Below are 16,721 nucleotides of genomic sequence, written 5' to 3'. Positions count from 1 at the left end.
TAAATCTCTACAGGAGCAGAAAGCCTCATCTTTCTCCCGCAGAGCAGCTGGTAGTTTTGTACTGCTGACTGAGTTCACAGCCCGATTCATAACCACTACACTACCAGAGCTTCTTAGGTAAGAGGGCAGGCACATATTAACATGGATGACAGGGCAGGAAACATATAAGAGGGAAGTTAGCAAAGGAAAGATGAAGGTAATGAGAGACACAAAGAGGAATGCAATAAATAGTTTTAAGTGAACAGAGGCGAACACTGTTAACTGTTGGTACATGGACGTGACTGCAACCATGTAATGAAAAGTGCATGATTTTTTAATGTAAAACTGATGATCTGCTCTGTAAACCTTCACTCAATTCACAACAAAAAGTTTAAATAAATAAATAAATAAATAAAAGGTAGCTTTCCAACTGTTACTCAAAAGGATTTAAAATCTGGAAACCAGTTTTTATTATTTTTTTCATTAAAAGACAAATTAAATTTAACTACAACTTTATAATATAAATTGTTGGGCTTCGCTATTAATGAAAGAATCAAGATGAATTTTGAAAATAATTCTACTATATTGCTCCATTTTGGATCTAAGCTAAAAAATGACTATCTTGAACTTGCTAAAAATGCTTTGAAATCTCTATTTGCATTTACATAAATATTGTGAGATTGGTATGTCCACTATTAAAAGAAAAGTATAAAAGCAGTTACTATATTATATAAAATAATGTGCATACATATATATATATATATACATATGTTTGAGGCATTCAAAGGATTTAAAGACAAACGGAATGACATTACTAGAAGAGCAGAAACCACTGCTCTGAACATATCATCCGATAGACTCATACCATAAAGATGATCTCGGTGTCATGTCATGGACAGGAACTGATCAAGGTAATGATGGAGAAGAAAATACATTATGCCACAATATGTTTACATCGTTGGTCTGGAGCTAAATAGATAAACTTAAACTTACTTAAGCTGTTGAATCCAAGGAATGATCCGTTTCATATCATCATTCACGAACTTCTCCATGTCATCTAGAGTTGTCTGGTCTACAGAAGGAAGCGCTTTATTATTTGTTATGCATAGGGTCACTATGAGTCCAAACTGATTTGATGGCACCTAACAATACCACTTGTTGATAACAAAGAAAATAGTTAAATTAAAAAATTTAAGAACAAACAATAATGGCTGTATTCGTCTGGAAATAGTTAAAAGGCAATTCATAAATTTGTCATTTTAATGGTCAATTAGCCATTATATATGTGATATGATTCCATGTAATAGTTCAGTTCTCCATAACGGCTCACAGTAAAATCACTCTTTACAGCCATACAATAGAACTGGAAGCCTTTTATTAATTACTCTGTCTAGCTTAATACTAATTTCAAATCGCAAATATAGTATATTCATTAATACTATTCTATTGGCAATACAAAAACACTAGGTTCCTAGTATTTCATCATTTCAAAACTTAGTAACAGAAAAAGTCAGAAAACAAACTTTCATTTTTACTGTGCTTAAGCTCAGAGTTACTGTCTCTATTGTATAAACTATTCATTATTATCCAGAAAAAAGTCCTTTCCTCCAGGACTCTGTACCCCATGTCATCTTAGATGTCTATATTGCTATAAATATGCTATTTAGTCATGGATAACATTAGACTCCCTTTAATTAACCCAACTACACATGGTAAAATATAAACTGAGACAGAGGATAGAGATCTACAAAACACTAGTCACATCAACACCACTATTCTTAACATAAATAACAGAAATATACTTTATAATAAGGAAGTTTAACTTCTAGTACATGAAAATCAAAAATAGTTAAAATAGAACCCCATGGAATACACACCAGCCAGATTTATTCATCCTAGACCTCCTTTTTATGCTATTTACTATTATTCCTTTTAATACTTAATGACAGAAACACTTAATTTTGCTTTTGTCAATTTTTTTCTTATACCAAGTGACTATATTATTTGATAGCTTACCAAGTCCATAAAGCATCAATTGGAACATTCCAGAATGCAAATCTACAAAAATATATAGACACTCCGAACTACTGCAGGGCTCCAAGATCGGAACAACGAGAGCTGGAAGTGCAGTCTCTATGGAAGCTGAACAGTTAAGAATTAAAAATTATATTTATTTCTGAAAAAACAATTTTGAGTAGAAATAAAGTCACTATAAAATGATCCTCAATGTCAGATGAAAAACATGATTCTGCAAAATTTGTTAATAGTACTATTAGGCAAATTAGTACCTCTAAAGGAAGATAGTAACTTTCAAGTTGACTTGAAACAAACATAAAATAGCCCTGTCTGAATTAGTTTAATTTTTTTCTTTCACTTGGTTGTTTACAATAAGTTAATTTTTAAGGATTTTCTTTTTGATATAGCGAGAAGAAAATTAGTTTGCTTGGTAAATGAAATAAATTTCATCTATGCACAGAAGATTTTCATCGCCACTTTTTTTTTTTTTTTAAATGGGGGACTATTCTGGCAACTAGGATCCCTGTGTTTTAAAAAAAGGGGCCCTGTTGACACAGTGGTTACAGTGCTCAGCTGCTAACCTAAATCGTCAGCAGTTCAAAACCACCAGCAGCAGCTCCAAGGGAGAAGGCTATGGCAGCTTGCTTCTGTAAACATTTACAGTTCTACTCTGCCCTACAGGCCTGCTAAGAATTAGCAGCGCCACATCAGATTCCTGGCATACCCTTCAATGATTTCCTTAAGGGTCACATTTGGCTGGAATGTATTTGTTTCTATGAGTGAAAAGGGAGTAAAGAAAATGGCTGTGCTGCATTGCAAGTACCTGCACGCTACCATGTTAAATATAGGGGCAGAGGCTGTGGCTGCAGACGGACTTTTCTCGACCTCAGTCTTTAGCAATGGTTGAGATCACGTGGTTTGTGTTTTGGCCGTCATTTTGTATGAATCCTTTCACTTGGCCATGTGATGAAATGCTTGTAGAGAGTAGCACCGACACTAGATGATGATTCTTCCTGTAGCATCTGGTGTTTTTGTTATGTTATGAAACTGCCTTTCCCCCCTAGTCTCTTTAAAAATATAAGCAGACACTTTGGCTTATCTTAGATCGCTTCTGCTCACTTTTATTGTTTCCTTTCCTTGAATAAATATTGTGTGTAAATGTAAATTTCTTTTTCTGACATTCTGCCTTTTTTCAGATAGTGTTTATCACTATTTTATCAAAGTGGTTTTAATGCAGGGTTCCTAGTCCATACCTAAGAGGTTGTTTTCTTTAGATATAATGACCTGGGCTGGGTTCTGTGATGAAGAAAGGCAGTAATTTTGATATTTGCACTATGAAGACTTCATGTTTATACACTTCACCTATATCATCCCAATTAAAGGCTGCTCACTTTAGCCCAAGGAAATCACAGACAAAAACAACTGAAGTGGGGGATAGTAAAGATGCTCACTGTGATGCTGTGAAACTATGTTCCTAGAATGAGTGTGGTGACATTTTAAATCATTGATTCTCCCTGCCAGGCTTTAAATATACACACTATGTAATTCAATGTAGACATACACATACAAAAATAATGCAATATACTGATTCAAAAAATTGCTATTTATGTTCAAAAGCTAAAACTCATTAAACCTGGCAAATAATAAAAGGAGAAATAACACAAAATCAAATATGAATTAGTTTTCTAATTCCGTTTTGTATAATGTTTGAAAAGTTTTATAAATAAAAGATGGGGGGACTATAGGAATATAAATATGTATATATAAAATCACTCCCCCGCCCCCACCCCAGATCTGATTAGTTTACGTGACAAAATCCTGAAAGTTTATATAAGAAAACTAATAAACAAGGTTATGGTGTTAAGTGCTATTGAGTCAATTCCAACACACAGCGACCCTGTACAGGGTTTCTGAGGAGTAGATGTTGAATTTGAACCACCGACCTTTCGGTGGTGTAATCTGATGCTATCATTCTCAGCATTCTTTACTCATACATATTCAATGTTATGATTTATAAAGATATTGATAATACGAGAATGAGTAAAAACTTATCCACACTCCAGTTATATTAACACACCCATCCAAGGCTGACAACATTGTGCATGTGCGTGAAATGATTCTGTTGACTAGGATGAGTGACAGTGGATTAAGTGGCAAATCATCTGCAAATCAGCCGTGGTCTGCCTATGAAATAATCCATGACAGACTTGGGTTTCAAAAAGCCTGTGTGAGATGGGCACCGAAACAACTCACAGAAGAGCATAAACAGAAGTGTTTGAACACCTGTAAACAAAATCTGGATACTTGAAGGAAGGAAAAAGTTTCTTCAAAAAAAAAAAAAAAATCCTTACTGGTAACAAGACATGGATTCACACTACAGTCTGAGAGTTAACGGCAGAGTATGCAATGGAAACGTCCTCATTTGCCAACCACGAAAAAGTTCAAAAGTCAACCATAGCTGGAAAATTGATGCTTACAGTTTTCTGGGATTCTCATGGGCCAGTACTAGAACACTATCGTGAAAAAGGTTCAACAATCAACAGTGCTCGTTATAGTGAAATGCTAACTGAAGAGCTGAAGCCTAAATTTCAGATTAAACACAGAGGACTGTTATCCAAGGGCATGTTGATGCACGTCCCCCCACCTGTCTACACTGCTGAAATGGTAAAAAAAAACTTCATTTTGGGGTGTTAAAGCATCCTGATTGGTCCCCTAAAAGCAGTCCTTCAAGGACGAAGATTCACGCTGATGAGGAAATGAAGACCGCGGTGCATTCATGGCTTGCAGCTCAGCCCAAAACATTTTTTAATAAGGAAATACAAAAGTTTGTTGGCAGATGGGCAAAGTGTACTGATAAACAAGGAGAGTATGTCAAAAAATGATGTATTTGTCTTTTTAAAAAGTTGGTTAAAATAAATTCTACAACCAGAGTACAGATAATAATTTTAGACTCGCTCTCGTACAAAGCAATAATGAAAATTGGAAAGAAAAAAAAAAAGAGGTATTTGAATTATGTCAGAACTGACTTATAACAGAGTCGTAGGAACAGTACTTCTCAGGGACAACCTGTACTGAGGAAAATATCATATTTAAGAAAACCCTTTTATACAACAAAAGTAGATAATCATTTAAACAAAAGACAGAAATGCTGATTTAAAAAACCTACAGTTTTCATTGGCATTGAAGCCTTTAAGAATGGTCTTCAGTTCCTGGAGCTTCTGATGAGCCCTTGCATGGACGCTGTCAATCAGGAGTTTTTCTATTGATAAGTGATCAATCTGCATCAACAAGAATAACAGAATCACACGTACAATTTAAATTATTCACTTTAAAAGCTTGGAAAGATTTATGTGGCTCAAGCTATTTCCTGCTAGAATCACAGTGATTAAATGTTAACCAGTAAAAGAAAGTAAACTTAGAAGGTGTTAAAAATTAACTTACATAGTACTGATAACATTCTAACCAACATAGATCAGTGGTCATAGTGACCAAATGCTAGACCTTAAAAAACAAAATGGTGATCTTATTTATCTCAATTATAAAATTTGAAAGGACATCTTTAAAATTATGTTATTACAGTATCAGATTTTTTCATTTTTGTTTAAAAAAAAAAGTCAAAAATTCACATTTCAAGCAAGTTCATAAAGGATCTTAGGAATAATTAGGTATTTCAAGGAATCTATGCAAAAAGTTTAAGTATAAATGTTAAGCTATATTATATTCATTTAATCTATATAAAAATACATTGAGATGTTTTACCTTCATTGCTCTTTCTACTAATTTGGAATCAGAGGCTGGCAAAAGGGGATCATGAAAAATCTGTAAAGGCTTAGATACATCATTCTCATCAATTTTAATTGTAACTTTGTGGACAGATGCTGTTCCTGTTTTTCTCCCAAGAACCTGTTGACTTAAAGAGAAAAAGGAAATGTTAAGAACTTATTTCAACACAGGGTTAAGTTTTGGAATAAAATCGAGGCAATGTATTGGGCATTTTCAGCTCTTGACTTGTGCAAATGGCTAATACTTGGTTGCTCGTTGACAGGACGGCAGTAAACCTTCTGGAGCACAGTTCAACTCTGACACACATGCAGTCACCAGGAGTTAGGATCGCCACTCCAGGGCACAGAACATGGTAGGCCTTCAAGGTTTGTGAAGAGAAACATAGCTTTTTTGAAATCCATAATCATTAATTAATTTATGACATTAAAAAATTTTTTTTTTTAAATAAAACACATGTACAAAAAATCAACAAAAAACCCTGTACTCTAAAGTGGTAGCCATCCCTCTCCAAAAAATCCACCCAGGGCCACTGACAGAGTAGAACTGCTTCACAGGGCTTCTGAGACTGTAAATCTTTATAGGAGCAGACAGCTTCATTTTTTTCCTGCAAAGCCACAGGTAGATTTAACCCCAGTTAGCAGCCACCAGGGCTCCTTTTATTTATTTTTAATTCAAATATCAAATGAAGTTAAAACAGAGAATAGAGAATTATAAAGTCTGATATCAAATTTCTCCAAAACCCCCCCCCCAAAAAGCATTTTGCTACCCATAGGAGAGAAGCCTAACTAAATCTAGTTTATAAAGTAGAGAAAAGGTAGAACACAGGCATAAAGATTGATTGCTCTTCAATACAAGGAATAGATATTACATGTATACAAGAAAGTGAATTTTCCTAGTGACGCTTAAGCCTGAACTAAAAAAATAAAAGTTTTAAAAAGGTACATCTTAAAATGTAAAGCTGTGATAAGGCAACGGGTTTTTAAAAATTGATACTCAACCATCTAATCTAATGGTCTTGAAACAATCTGGTATGAGCCCAGAATAAACTAATTGCTCAAACTTTTTAACAATGGCAAGTCTCAATACAAATAGATAGATGTCTAGGCATTTAAAGCATTCCATGGTCTTAAAAAAAAGTTAATTATAGATGTCCCAGGTGGTCTATGCAATACCCTAGACCGCCTGAGACATCCATAATTAATCAATACAAAAGCACATTAAGAGAGCTACACAGCCATTGGTATATTTAAAGATGTTGAAGAGAAACAAAAAGATGGAGTATTTACAGTTAAGAGCATGAAACCAACAATACAATTTTACTTACTTCCACACTGAGAGGGAAAGGCACTTTCCAGCATGATACCTTTCCACTTGCACAAGGTCTCCCCACCGCTCTCGGATTAACATCAGCGTTTGGGAATGCAGCACTTCTAACTGAAGTGATAAGCAGAACGAATCTGGTGGATCTCATTAAGGAAATCTAATAGAATATTTACTCCAACAGCCAATGAAGTACATGCAAACATCATTGAATACAGGCTCTAGTTCCAAAAACTGGACTATAGAGGAAATTTCTGGAATCACATTTCTCTACTGACTTACCCTAAAAAGTATTATAATGTGTGATATAATTTTAGAAGGTTTTCTATTTAATTTGAATGAATACAAGCAAACCATAAAGCCCACATTGCCCCTTAATTCAGCACAGTTTAGAAACTACAGGTTTTGCAAATGGTACTATTTTTAACTAATCAATTTTTGTTTTGACTTGCAAAGACAATAATAAACTTAAAACTTAGTTTATTATATCCTGAGCCCATGGACATTGACCTAGCCACAGAGGACTAGAGCTGAGAGTGAAGCATCCAGTTGATATGAAGTGGTAGGAGACACACAAAAAACGTCCAAACTTGTAGATAGTACCCATTTAACCTAGCTTCAATGGCTTGATGACCAGAGCTCAACAAGAGGAAAATAAAGAAATCTGACCTACACTTATGGCTGTAGTAGCTAAAATACCAACTGAGAGGAAAGGAATCTTTACATTAAATATCAATCCTATCCCCTCTGTATACATGGTTGATACGGACAGGCAACTTAGACACTGGCTACCTAAAATGAGGCTTACAAGTTTTCAAGAGGGAGTTTCATTTCAGAGTGTGTGCAGGGGAAGGTAGAATCCCCAATGAATAGCTTTCATCTTGTCTAGATGGGTCTGGTAGAAGGAGATGGGGATTCTTATGATTCACTAGTGAGTAACTGTTATCATGACTAATTGTGATTGTCACAATTGTAAAGGTAGAAGTTTTGTAACATAAAGGGGAGAGTAGTTAATCTTACAGTCCAGGAACAGAGGTCCCAGCACCCTAACCAGAGAAGCAGGGATACCAGAGATGGAGGCAGAGATGATGGCATGGAGAGAGAGAGTTGCTGAGGACTCTGGATTCATGGAAAGAAAAAGGCAGGAGGCTGGCTTGCAGAATGTGCCCTTTTGGTTGTTTAAATGACCATATATTCCTGAGTGTTTTTGTGTGCACCCAAAAACAAAAACAGAAGAATAGAAGCAAATACTGTCAAATGATGCATGAAGGGTATTATAATCATTGCAATGAAACAAAATAAGATAGGATGAGTGCAAAACCGATGTTCTCCCATGTAAACTATTACTCAATTTACAATGAAAGCTTTTTTAAAAAAACAAAAAACAAAACTTAGTTCATTATAGACGTATCATTATTGTTCACACTGGCCAGTTTCTAGTCCTACATCTACCCAGAATGGGAGGAAGGTGTCTTAGGTAGGATGCTACAGCTCAGAACTAAGAACAAATGGAAACGCAGGGAGGGAAGACACAACATCCTTTTAGAAGGATACGTAAGCAGTTGTACATGTCCTGAAGAGGTTTCTCATCAGCAAAGAGCCTAGACTGCACCAGCTGATGGATAAAGTTGATCTGCATGCTATGAACCAAAGCTCGGCCATCTTCCATTGGTGGGAGAAAAGAAGGTGGTTAATCAGAAAGGCATACACGTCATGTTACAGTACCAGCTAAGTAAGAATATACTAACAATGAATTAAAAGTGAAGAAATAAATAAATGATTTATGGAAACTAGAGAGCATTAAACTTATATGACCACTTGGTAGCTATAATAGTGATGAAATTTGTTTTCAACTAGAGGATAAAGTGCTAAGTACATTTATTATTCTGTATGAATGTTTTATTGATATAATAAAAGAGTTCAATCAAGATGGCATTTATGATTTACCTCCTGTTTCCTTATCCTCAACCAGAATTTCAAGCTTGAGAAGACGCCATGGAACATCAGGGTCATCTCCCATCACAGTCAAAGTGGCTTCAAATTCACCTTCAACTCGAAACTTCACTCGACCATTTGCTTTTATAAAAAGGAAGAAGAACTGTACTTTGCTGGAAAAGCAGCAGCTTGCTGCTAACCTAGAACTTGCAGCCTTGCTTGTAAGAAATTTTGAAATAAATTGAAGGTTCCTTTTTAAATGCCAAACAATTCAATGGTTCTTGCGTAAGTAATGGCCAACTTCCAGGTACCTCATCAAGAAACCAAAGGCAACTTTTCTAACTCAACAAACACTTATTTTGTTGGGGCTCAACTCTAAGGGCTCTTCTCTCCTCCCAACCTAAGTGATCACACCCACTCAACAGCTTCAAATACCAGCCATGTATTTCTAGGTACTAAAGTCGTGGCACTGTGGGTTAATGCGCCAGACTTCAAAGCCGTTTGAACTGCAAGGTCGGCGGTTCAAGCTCACCAGCTGCTCCTTGGAAACCCTATACAGAGTCGCTATGGGTCAGAATCAAATCGACGGCACTTAACAACAACAAAGAGAAATAATATGGCTGACAATTCACAGCTGTAAACAACATCAAAAGGGTAGTCAAAGCATCATAATAACATTTCTTCGACTAAAGCCCAAAAGGCTGTTTCAGAAACATATTCTCTCTTTTTTAAACAAGTAAACTCTTTTTAAAATTTCAGGTACATACCAACTGTAAGATTTGCTAACTGAGGTGGGAGATCTGTGGTTACAAGCCGATGTCTAAGAATTTGGTTCAACTGATGAAGTGTTGCTTGCTTCTCAATTTTGGTAATTGGATCAGGAGGAATAATCTTATCCTAGAAAAAGATTTAAATGGTTCATGATGCACAAAGAGGCGTATATTTTACCTTTGCTTGTCTTGACAAAAATGTTTTTACTTTAACAAAGAGAACCTCTCTGGGAGCTAATGCATCAGACTGCAAAGTCCTATGAACTGCAAGGTCGTTGGGTCAAGCTCACCAGCTTCTCCTTGGAAACCCTATACAGGGTTGCTATGGGTCTGAATTGACTCGATGGCACTTAACAACAACAACCACCACCGCTAATAGTGACCATTCCTATAGTGCGTTACAGATGGCCAGTAACGGCAGTCAACTAGCTACCTTCACGCTCCACTTACGAAACCAACTTACTGTCACTAGAGATGCCATCTACTATAGAGATGTCACCTACCACTTTTTAAAGTATAAAATCTATCACAATAGCAATAAATCAGCAAATATAACAACAATACTTCTAAAGAGCAATCAGTGTGCGGTATTTCCACATCTAAAATAGACCTAAGTCAAATTTTCACATTTGTACCTCTCATCCCCACCCAAAACCTTACCCACAATTTTAGCTGTAGAGAAAAAAGTGAACTACATGAAATATTTGTTTTAAAAATATGGAACAGCTTTTTGCTGGACTACGTACTAAATAAACAGTGGAATCCAATGCCAAAATGTTCAACTTTTAAAAACACAGGGGCAACACACTTACCCTAATGCAAGTTGGCAGCCTTGGGTAAGACCCAGTAGTCAGTACATCAATGGCATATGGGATGGCAAAACTGGGCAGGCGCGCATGGACCAGAGCATCTCTAGCTAAGGAAGCCAGGCGATCAGCAGTGTCCACAAACAAGATAGCTTGCTGATCTAAAAAGCTTGAGATCATCTTTAAAGCAAAAAAGGTAAAACTATTAAGCGTCCTTGAAAATGATCTGCTTTTCACTTTATGTATTATTTATTCATTCTAATACAAGCTTCTAGGAAATACTTCAAAATATTTCTGAAAATTTCCAAGTAATGAGAAAAACGAAAACAATTTTATTTGACATTAAATAGTCATTTTCTATCATTTTAAAATAAAAGGTTTGTCAATTTATTCCCCCATCCTTAACACTGTTAAGTGCCGTTGGGTCGGTTCTGGCTCACAGTGACCCTGTGTAGGGTTTCCAAGGAGCAGCTGATGGGTTTGAACCACCGACCTTGCAGTTCAAATTGACTTTGCAGTCCAGTGTGTTAGCCTACAGTGCCACACCACAACTCCATCCTTAACATTACACATTTGTAGTATGAGAAGTTAGGAAAAATAAAGAATAAAAAATTTTTAAATTTCAGTCTTCTAACAACAAATGTTGCCTATTAAGAGATACATACAACAGCCCAACTTCGTGCCCCAAACAGAAATCCTTTCTATTAAGTTCTCTATTCAATGTATTTTATAAAGAAGTCTGACTTAGTAGCACTCCACAGCAGAATTGTAATCTATTTCCTTGAAGCTTTTATCTTCCAGTTCCACTCTGAAACAATTCCTGAAGTCTTCTCTCACGTACCTCAAACACAGAGCACCTACCTTCCCAGTCCTCAAGCTACACATTCCAAATGACTTCATTAAGTCTTCATAGCTCCAATTTCCTGACATACCATCATTGTTCCATTGCCTAGAAATGCTCCAGTCTGTTAGTGGTCAACTTAAAACATGGCACCCAAAGTTCATACCACATCATGCACTCACAATACTCTACATGTTCTCAGTATTCCCACACTTACCATCTGACTTCCATAACTCTAGGAAGCAGACAAAACCTTGTAGATGAGAAAACTGAAGCTTAGGTTAAGGCCTTTGTCCAAAGGAAGACAGCTAATAACCAGAGAAGGTGGAACCAAAAATTGTTTCTTGTTTTAGAATAGCATAGCTCGGTAGAAGACCTATAATGGTATAATGGATTTCTGTCAATGTCACTAACTTTTTATTAGCAGCCATGATACTGCTACCACACAGAAACTGTGAGGTCCACTAAAAGGCCTTGATCGTTTGTACATAAAGCTCTCTCAAGCACAGTCCCCTATATGCATCCTAAACCTAAAGCAGGACTGTAATCTGATTTCAGCATATTAAAACCAATTTGAGTCCTGCTTCTCTTAACTCCTGAATTGGATTTTACTTACTTAGGTCATCCCAAGTCTCCCTTCACAGGACATTGTACAAATGCTCATCAACCAAAGTCAAGGCCAAAGAGCACCAAAGATCGCTCTCCCATAAGACATGCATGGACCCTAATAGGGTGCCACGGATTATCTAGCCCACATCGCTCTAACCTTAAACATGGGTAGGAAATGAAACACTTCCTAAGCTACCTTGCCAAACTCAGAAGTACACTAGCTTTAAGGTACATTCTTTTGACTTAGGAAACCAATTAAATAGACAAAGTTCGTTTTCAGTAACTATCATTAGTAAATCATGTAGGTTAGCAGTTCGATTCAAAACCACTACATTACCAGAGCGCCTTACACAAATGTCTACAGCAGCATTATTCATAACAGCCAAAGATGGGAACAACTCAAATGGCTATCAACTGATTAATGGAAATACAAAATATGGTAATATTCCTATAATGAAATATTATTCTTTCATAAAAAGGAAAGCAAAAGGCCACATATTATGCAATTGCATTTCTATGAAATGTTCAGAACAGGCAAACCTATAGAGACAGTGAACAAATTAGTGGCTGCTTAGGATAAGGGGGTGCTTAATAACTAATGGGCATGGGGTTTCTTTTTGAGGTGATGAAATATTCTAAAATTGTCTGTGGTAACGGTTGCACATCTCTAATTATTTAAAAAAAAAAAACCTGAATTACACACTTTAAATGGGGAATTATAGAGTATGTGAAATATATCTCAATAAAGCTGTTAAAAAAAAAAAAAAAAAAAAAAGATCAAAGAACCATCGGTACTTATACTTCTATGCTGTTGAACCAAGTTAACCATTGTTTTCAAATGAATTCTTACATGAATCTTATTTTGAGATGACAATCATCTATCCTGGAGAAGGACAATTCCAAGTAAGAACTTGTTTACCTCGACACTGTGAATATATTTTGTTTGAGCTAAAGTAGCATTTGTTGTTGCTAAGTGCCGTCAAGTCGGTTCCGACCCACAGCGACCCTGTACAGGGTTTCCGAGGCTGTAAATCTTTACAGGAGCAGAACGCCTCATCTTTCTCCCGTGGAGCAGCTGGTAGTTTTGAACTGCTGGCCTTAAGGTTCGCAGCCCGATTCGTAACCACTACACTACCAGAGCTCCTTAGTAGCATAACCTACTTTTAAAATATGCACACAGAATATCAAACTGTATTCTCAAGTATTTTGTATCTAATTGTAAACTTTTTTTCTAAAGTCTTTTTTACTTGTTAAATTGATCACAAGCTTTGACTAATGTTCAAACATTACTACTTTATTACTTAAACAACCATTTCTTTAAAAAAAAAAACTAACACTCTAGGAGAGAATGAGATAGTTTCCTTACATAAAGCATTATCCAGATTGCTTTACCATTAGTCAGAGTTCTTTCTATAAGCTATAGATTCACACACACGTCATTTTTTCTTTGCTAAAGATTATTATCTAAGAACCTCTAATGAGACTAGTTAAATAATAACTAGACTGAGAACAAAAGTTATCAAAGCATGCACAATTCTCTGGTTTTCCAGCTGATAAGACTTTATCTCTGACAAACACATCTGTGCCTACATTCACAAAATTACTATAACTGTGTGTAAGAGTTCAGTATGAAACTCTATTCAGAATATGACTTAATTGAACCACCAATTCAGAAAACTAATAGGTGATTGCTATATTATGAATTAAATAAAGATTAATGCAATATTGGCTCCCAATCAGATTCAAGAGCTTTGGTAACACAAGATTTGAAAAGCTTAATCCTTGGCTTTGATATATTTCAGGAATACCTAACTTTTTACTACAAATCTGAGCATCTTTAATAAAAGATTACCCCAAACTAACTAAGCACTGAAAAGAAACCTTAAGTTTTTCAGAAACACTATACTAAGTTTCATTTCAGTCAACAGACCCAGTGTCTAATTTCCAAAATACTGAAGTGAACTGTAAGTGTTCTAATAAAATTGGGATACATTTGTTTTTTACTAGTTGTAACAAAATCTATTCTTTGAATGATTCGCAACAATGTACATAGACTTTCTGTTTACAAACTTTAATTTCTCATATTACATGAACAATTGACATAGATGAATAAAAGACTTTTTTTCCCCTTTGTTACCAAGGAAAAGTTAATATATGATACAAAATATCCTACCCCTAAATAAACCTTTTCTCAATGTTATAAAGAAAGATAATATCAATTTATTTCTTAAAACAGAAGACGTGTGGCTGGATGTATCTTACTTCTTCCAGATTTGCCATTTGTTTAGCTGTCAGGGCTGAAATTGAACATTAATTCAGTGAAAACCAGGTTTTGTTTTTCAGTTTCAAAGGGAAAAAACGGAGGGGAGAGAGTCTAGTGAAACAGGATAATGAAACGCAGCAGGCCAAAATTGAGTTAAGACGCCAAGAAAATCATAAGGACATGCAGAAATATGATTGTGTTATAGATCTCCTTCTGCAGTGAAATTTTATGAAATGGGCTAGTCCCCATAGATTTGCACATACAAAAATGACTGTAAAAATATTTTAAATTTGGATTATCAGGGTATGGCGCTGTGGGTTAATGCGCCAGACTGCAAAGCCGTTGAACTGCAAGGTTGGTGGTTCAAGCTCACCAGCTGCTCCTCAGAAACCCTATACAGGGTCGGTATGGGTAGGAATCGACTCAACAGCACTTAACGACAACAACAACAAGAATAAATTTATTATGGTACCTTTATAGTGTGGAGCTGTTGACTTTATCTAGCAAGCCTGATAAACTTAAGAACATTTAGAAATGATTTGAACATACATGTAGTCCTCGATTTACAAGTTACAATGATGAACAGCACTTAACAACGGTCAGTGTATCTGGTACACTATATCTTCCTGGGACGAAGTTACGGGGAAACGCAAGCAGATGATATGGAAAAAATTGATGAGTTATACAAACATGCTTCAAGCATTTGATCAGGATAATCTGACGGAAGATATCAGCAGAAAACTGTCCATATGGTAAGAATCCTGGGTTTGGAACTCAGCATATATGAAGTCTTTCAGAATAATTAATGATGTTTCTCCAGATAACTCCCATTCTTCTTTCTGACCAGGCTTCCAGAAACAAATACTAACTTTCCATGAAAATATATTACACATCAAACAGAAAAAGAAGTACTCACATAATGTTTCTCAAAACTATGTCTATAAGTTAGCATTCTAAAATTATTATTTTATATAAAATAACAACAAAAGGTTAACTCACCGCACATTTTTCCACTTTGCCAGCATTATTAGCCCATTTTACTAAAGCTAATAATCGAACGAAGAGTTGGCGTGTTCGGCTCGCAAACTGCACTATTTCTATTTTCCTATAAAATAAAACAACTCTTAATAAACCAGAATATTAGGGAGAATATTTTATAATTTATTTTATCTGAGCTCAAAAATGAACCAATCTTACATTTACAATCACTACAACAAAATGAACCAATTATACTTAACTAAATAGGATTTATATTATTTTCACCCTTCTTGTATAAAACTTGGATATGCTTACCTTTTCACCTTAGAATAACAAATCCAATAAAATGTTTTAGCAATGAGTCATATTTTTAATTAATTTTATATTATAATAAAAGTTTACTAAATTCTTACAATTCATGTTATGTGGAAGCGACAGATGGTACCAAACTTAGGAGTTAAAAATCACACATATGTGACCTTTTTTGATAAAGAGCATCAACTGAAGTAAATGTTTACCATAACTTGAAACTCTTCTTAGTACAAAAGCAAAGGGCAATTTCCCATCTTGCAAATGCATGATTTACAAAGCTGAAAAATCAAAGAACTCAATGCTTCCCAAACTAATTCCAGTGTCAATGTGGAAATGTTAAATTATCCAAGCAAAGTTTTTTTTTGTTGTTGTTGTTTTTTAAAGTGACTACTAAAATAAAAGCTGTTGTTAGTTGCAGCAGAGTCCATTGTGATTTGGTGTGCAGAGTAGGAGTGTTCCAGAGGGGTTTCAAAGCTGTCATCTCATAGCAGCAGACTACCAGGCCTGTCTTCCAAGGACTCTCTGGGTGAGTCTGAACTACCAGCCTTTCAGCGAGTAGTCATGTACCTAATCATTTGTACTACCTGGGGCCACTGACATTCAAAGCTAGAGGATATGTATCTATATTTATGCTCTATCCATTACAATGCTTTTTCTTATCAGTATTTTTATTATCTGCTCAGAAAGCCTTCCAATGTTATTAAAAGAGGTTCTTTAAAGATCAGCCAGCAATGGTACTAGAAAGAAAAGAATCAAGGACAGACCACACTATGACTCTTTCTTTACCAGTACCTGTGAAGGACCTTAAAGAGATAAGTAAGCAGAGCATCACGGGCAAGACTGAGACACAGCAGAAATGGTGCATGTACATTAAGACCTGGTAGGCACTTCAGTTCCATCACTCTAACTCCACAGCATCTTACAAGGCCTCTCTGCTCCTCTCCCAGAGCAAACATACTTGTAATATTATTAACTTGGTTTTCCAAAGAAGCTCCTCTACTGGAAAGGGCTTCCTTTATAAATGACTATAATAAGATTTTCTGGCACCAAACTGTCTCAAGTGATAGGCATTATGAGTTGGTTTCCAAAAGACCATGGTTTCACCCTCA

At 35.7% G+C, this 16,721-nt stretch overlaps 1 protein-coding gene across 1 annotated transcript in view; it reads right to left on the bottom strand.

Moving 5' to 3' along the window:
* MED14 (mediator complex subunit 14) overlaps nt 1-16,721 on the bottom strand; it is a 79,073-nt gene that overhangs the window by 46,772 nt on the left and 15,580 nt on the right. The window contains exons 3-12 of the mRNA XM_006864268.1: nt 15,322-15,427; nt 10,616-10,789; nt 9,801-9,930; nt 9,046-9,174; nt 8,653-8,760; nt 7,103-7,235; nt 5,755-5,905; nt 5,162-5,273; nt 1,996-2,121; nt 973-1,051 (exon numbers count right to left, since the gene is read on the bottom strand). Coding sequence (XP_006864330.1) covers nt 973-1,051; nt 1,996-2,121; nt 5,162-5,273; nt 5,755-5,905; nt 7,103-7,235; nt 8,653-8,760; nt 9,046-9,174; nt 9,801-9,930; nt 10,616-10,789; nt 15,322-15,427 — 1,248 coding nt within the window. The remainder of the gene's footprint in view (nt 1-972; nt 1,052-1,995; nt 2,122-5,161; nt 5,274-5,754; nt 5,906-7,102; nt 7,236-8,652; nt 8,761-9,045; nt 9,175-9,800; nt 9,931-10,615; nt 10,790-15,321; nt 15,428-16,721) is intronic.

The sequence above is a fragment of the Chrysochloris asiatica genome, unplaced genomic scaffold, assembly GCF_000296735.1.
Source record: "Chrysochloris asiatica unplaced genomic scaffold, ChrAsi1.0 scaffold00062, whole genome shotgun sequence".
In the NCBI taxonomy this organism is placed as follows: Eukaryota; Metazoa; Chordata; class Mammalia; order Afrosoricida; family Chrysochloridae; genus Chrysochloris; species Chrysochloris asiatica.
Note: the sequence above shows the minus strand (reverse complement) of the source record. Positions and strands in the feature narration are given on the sequence as shown.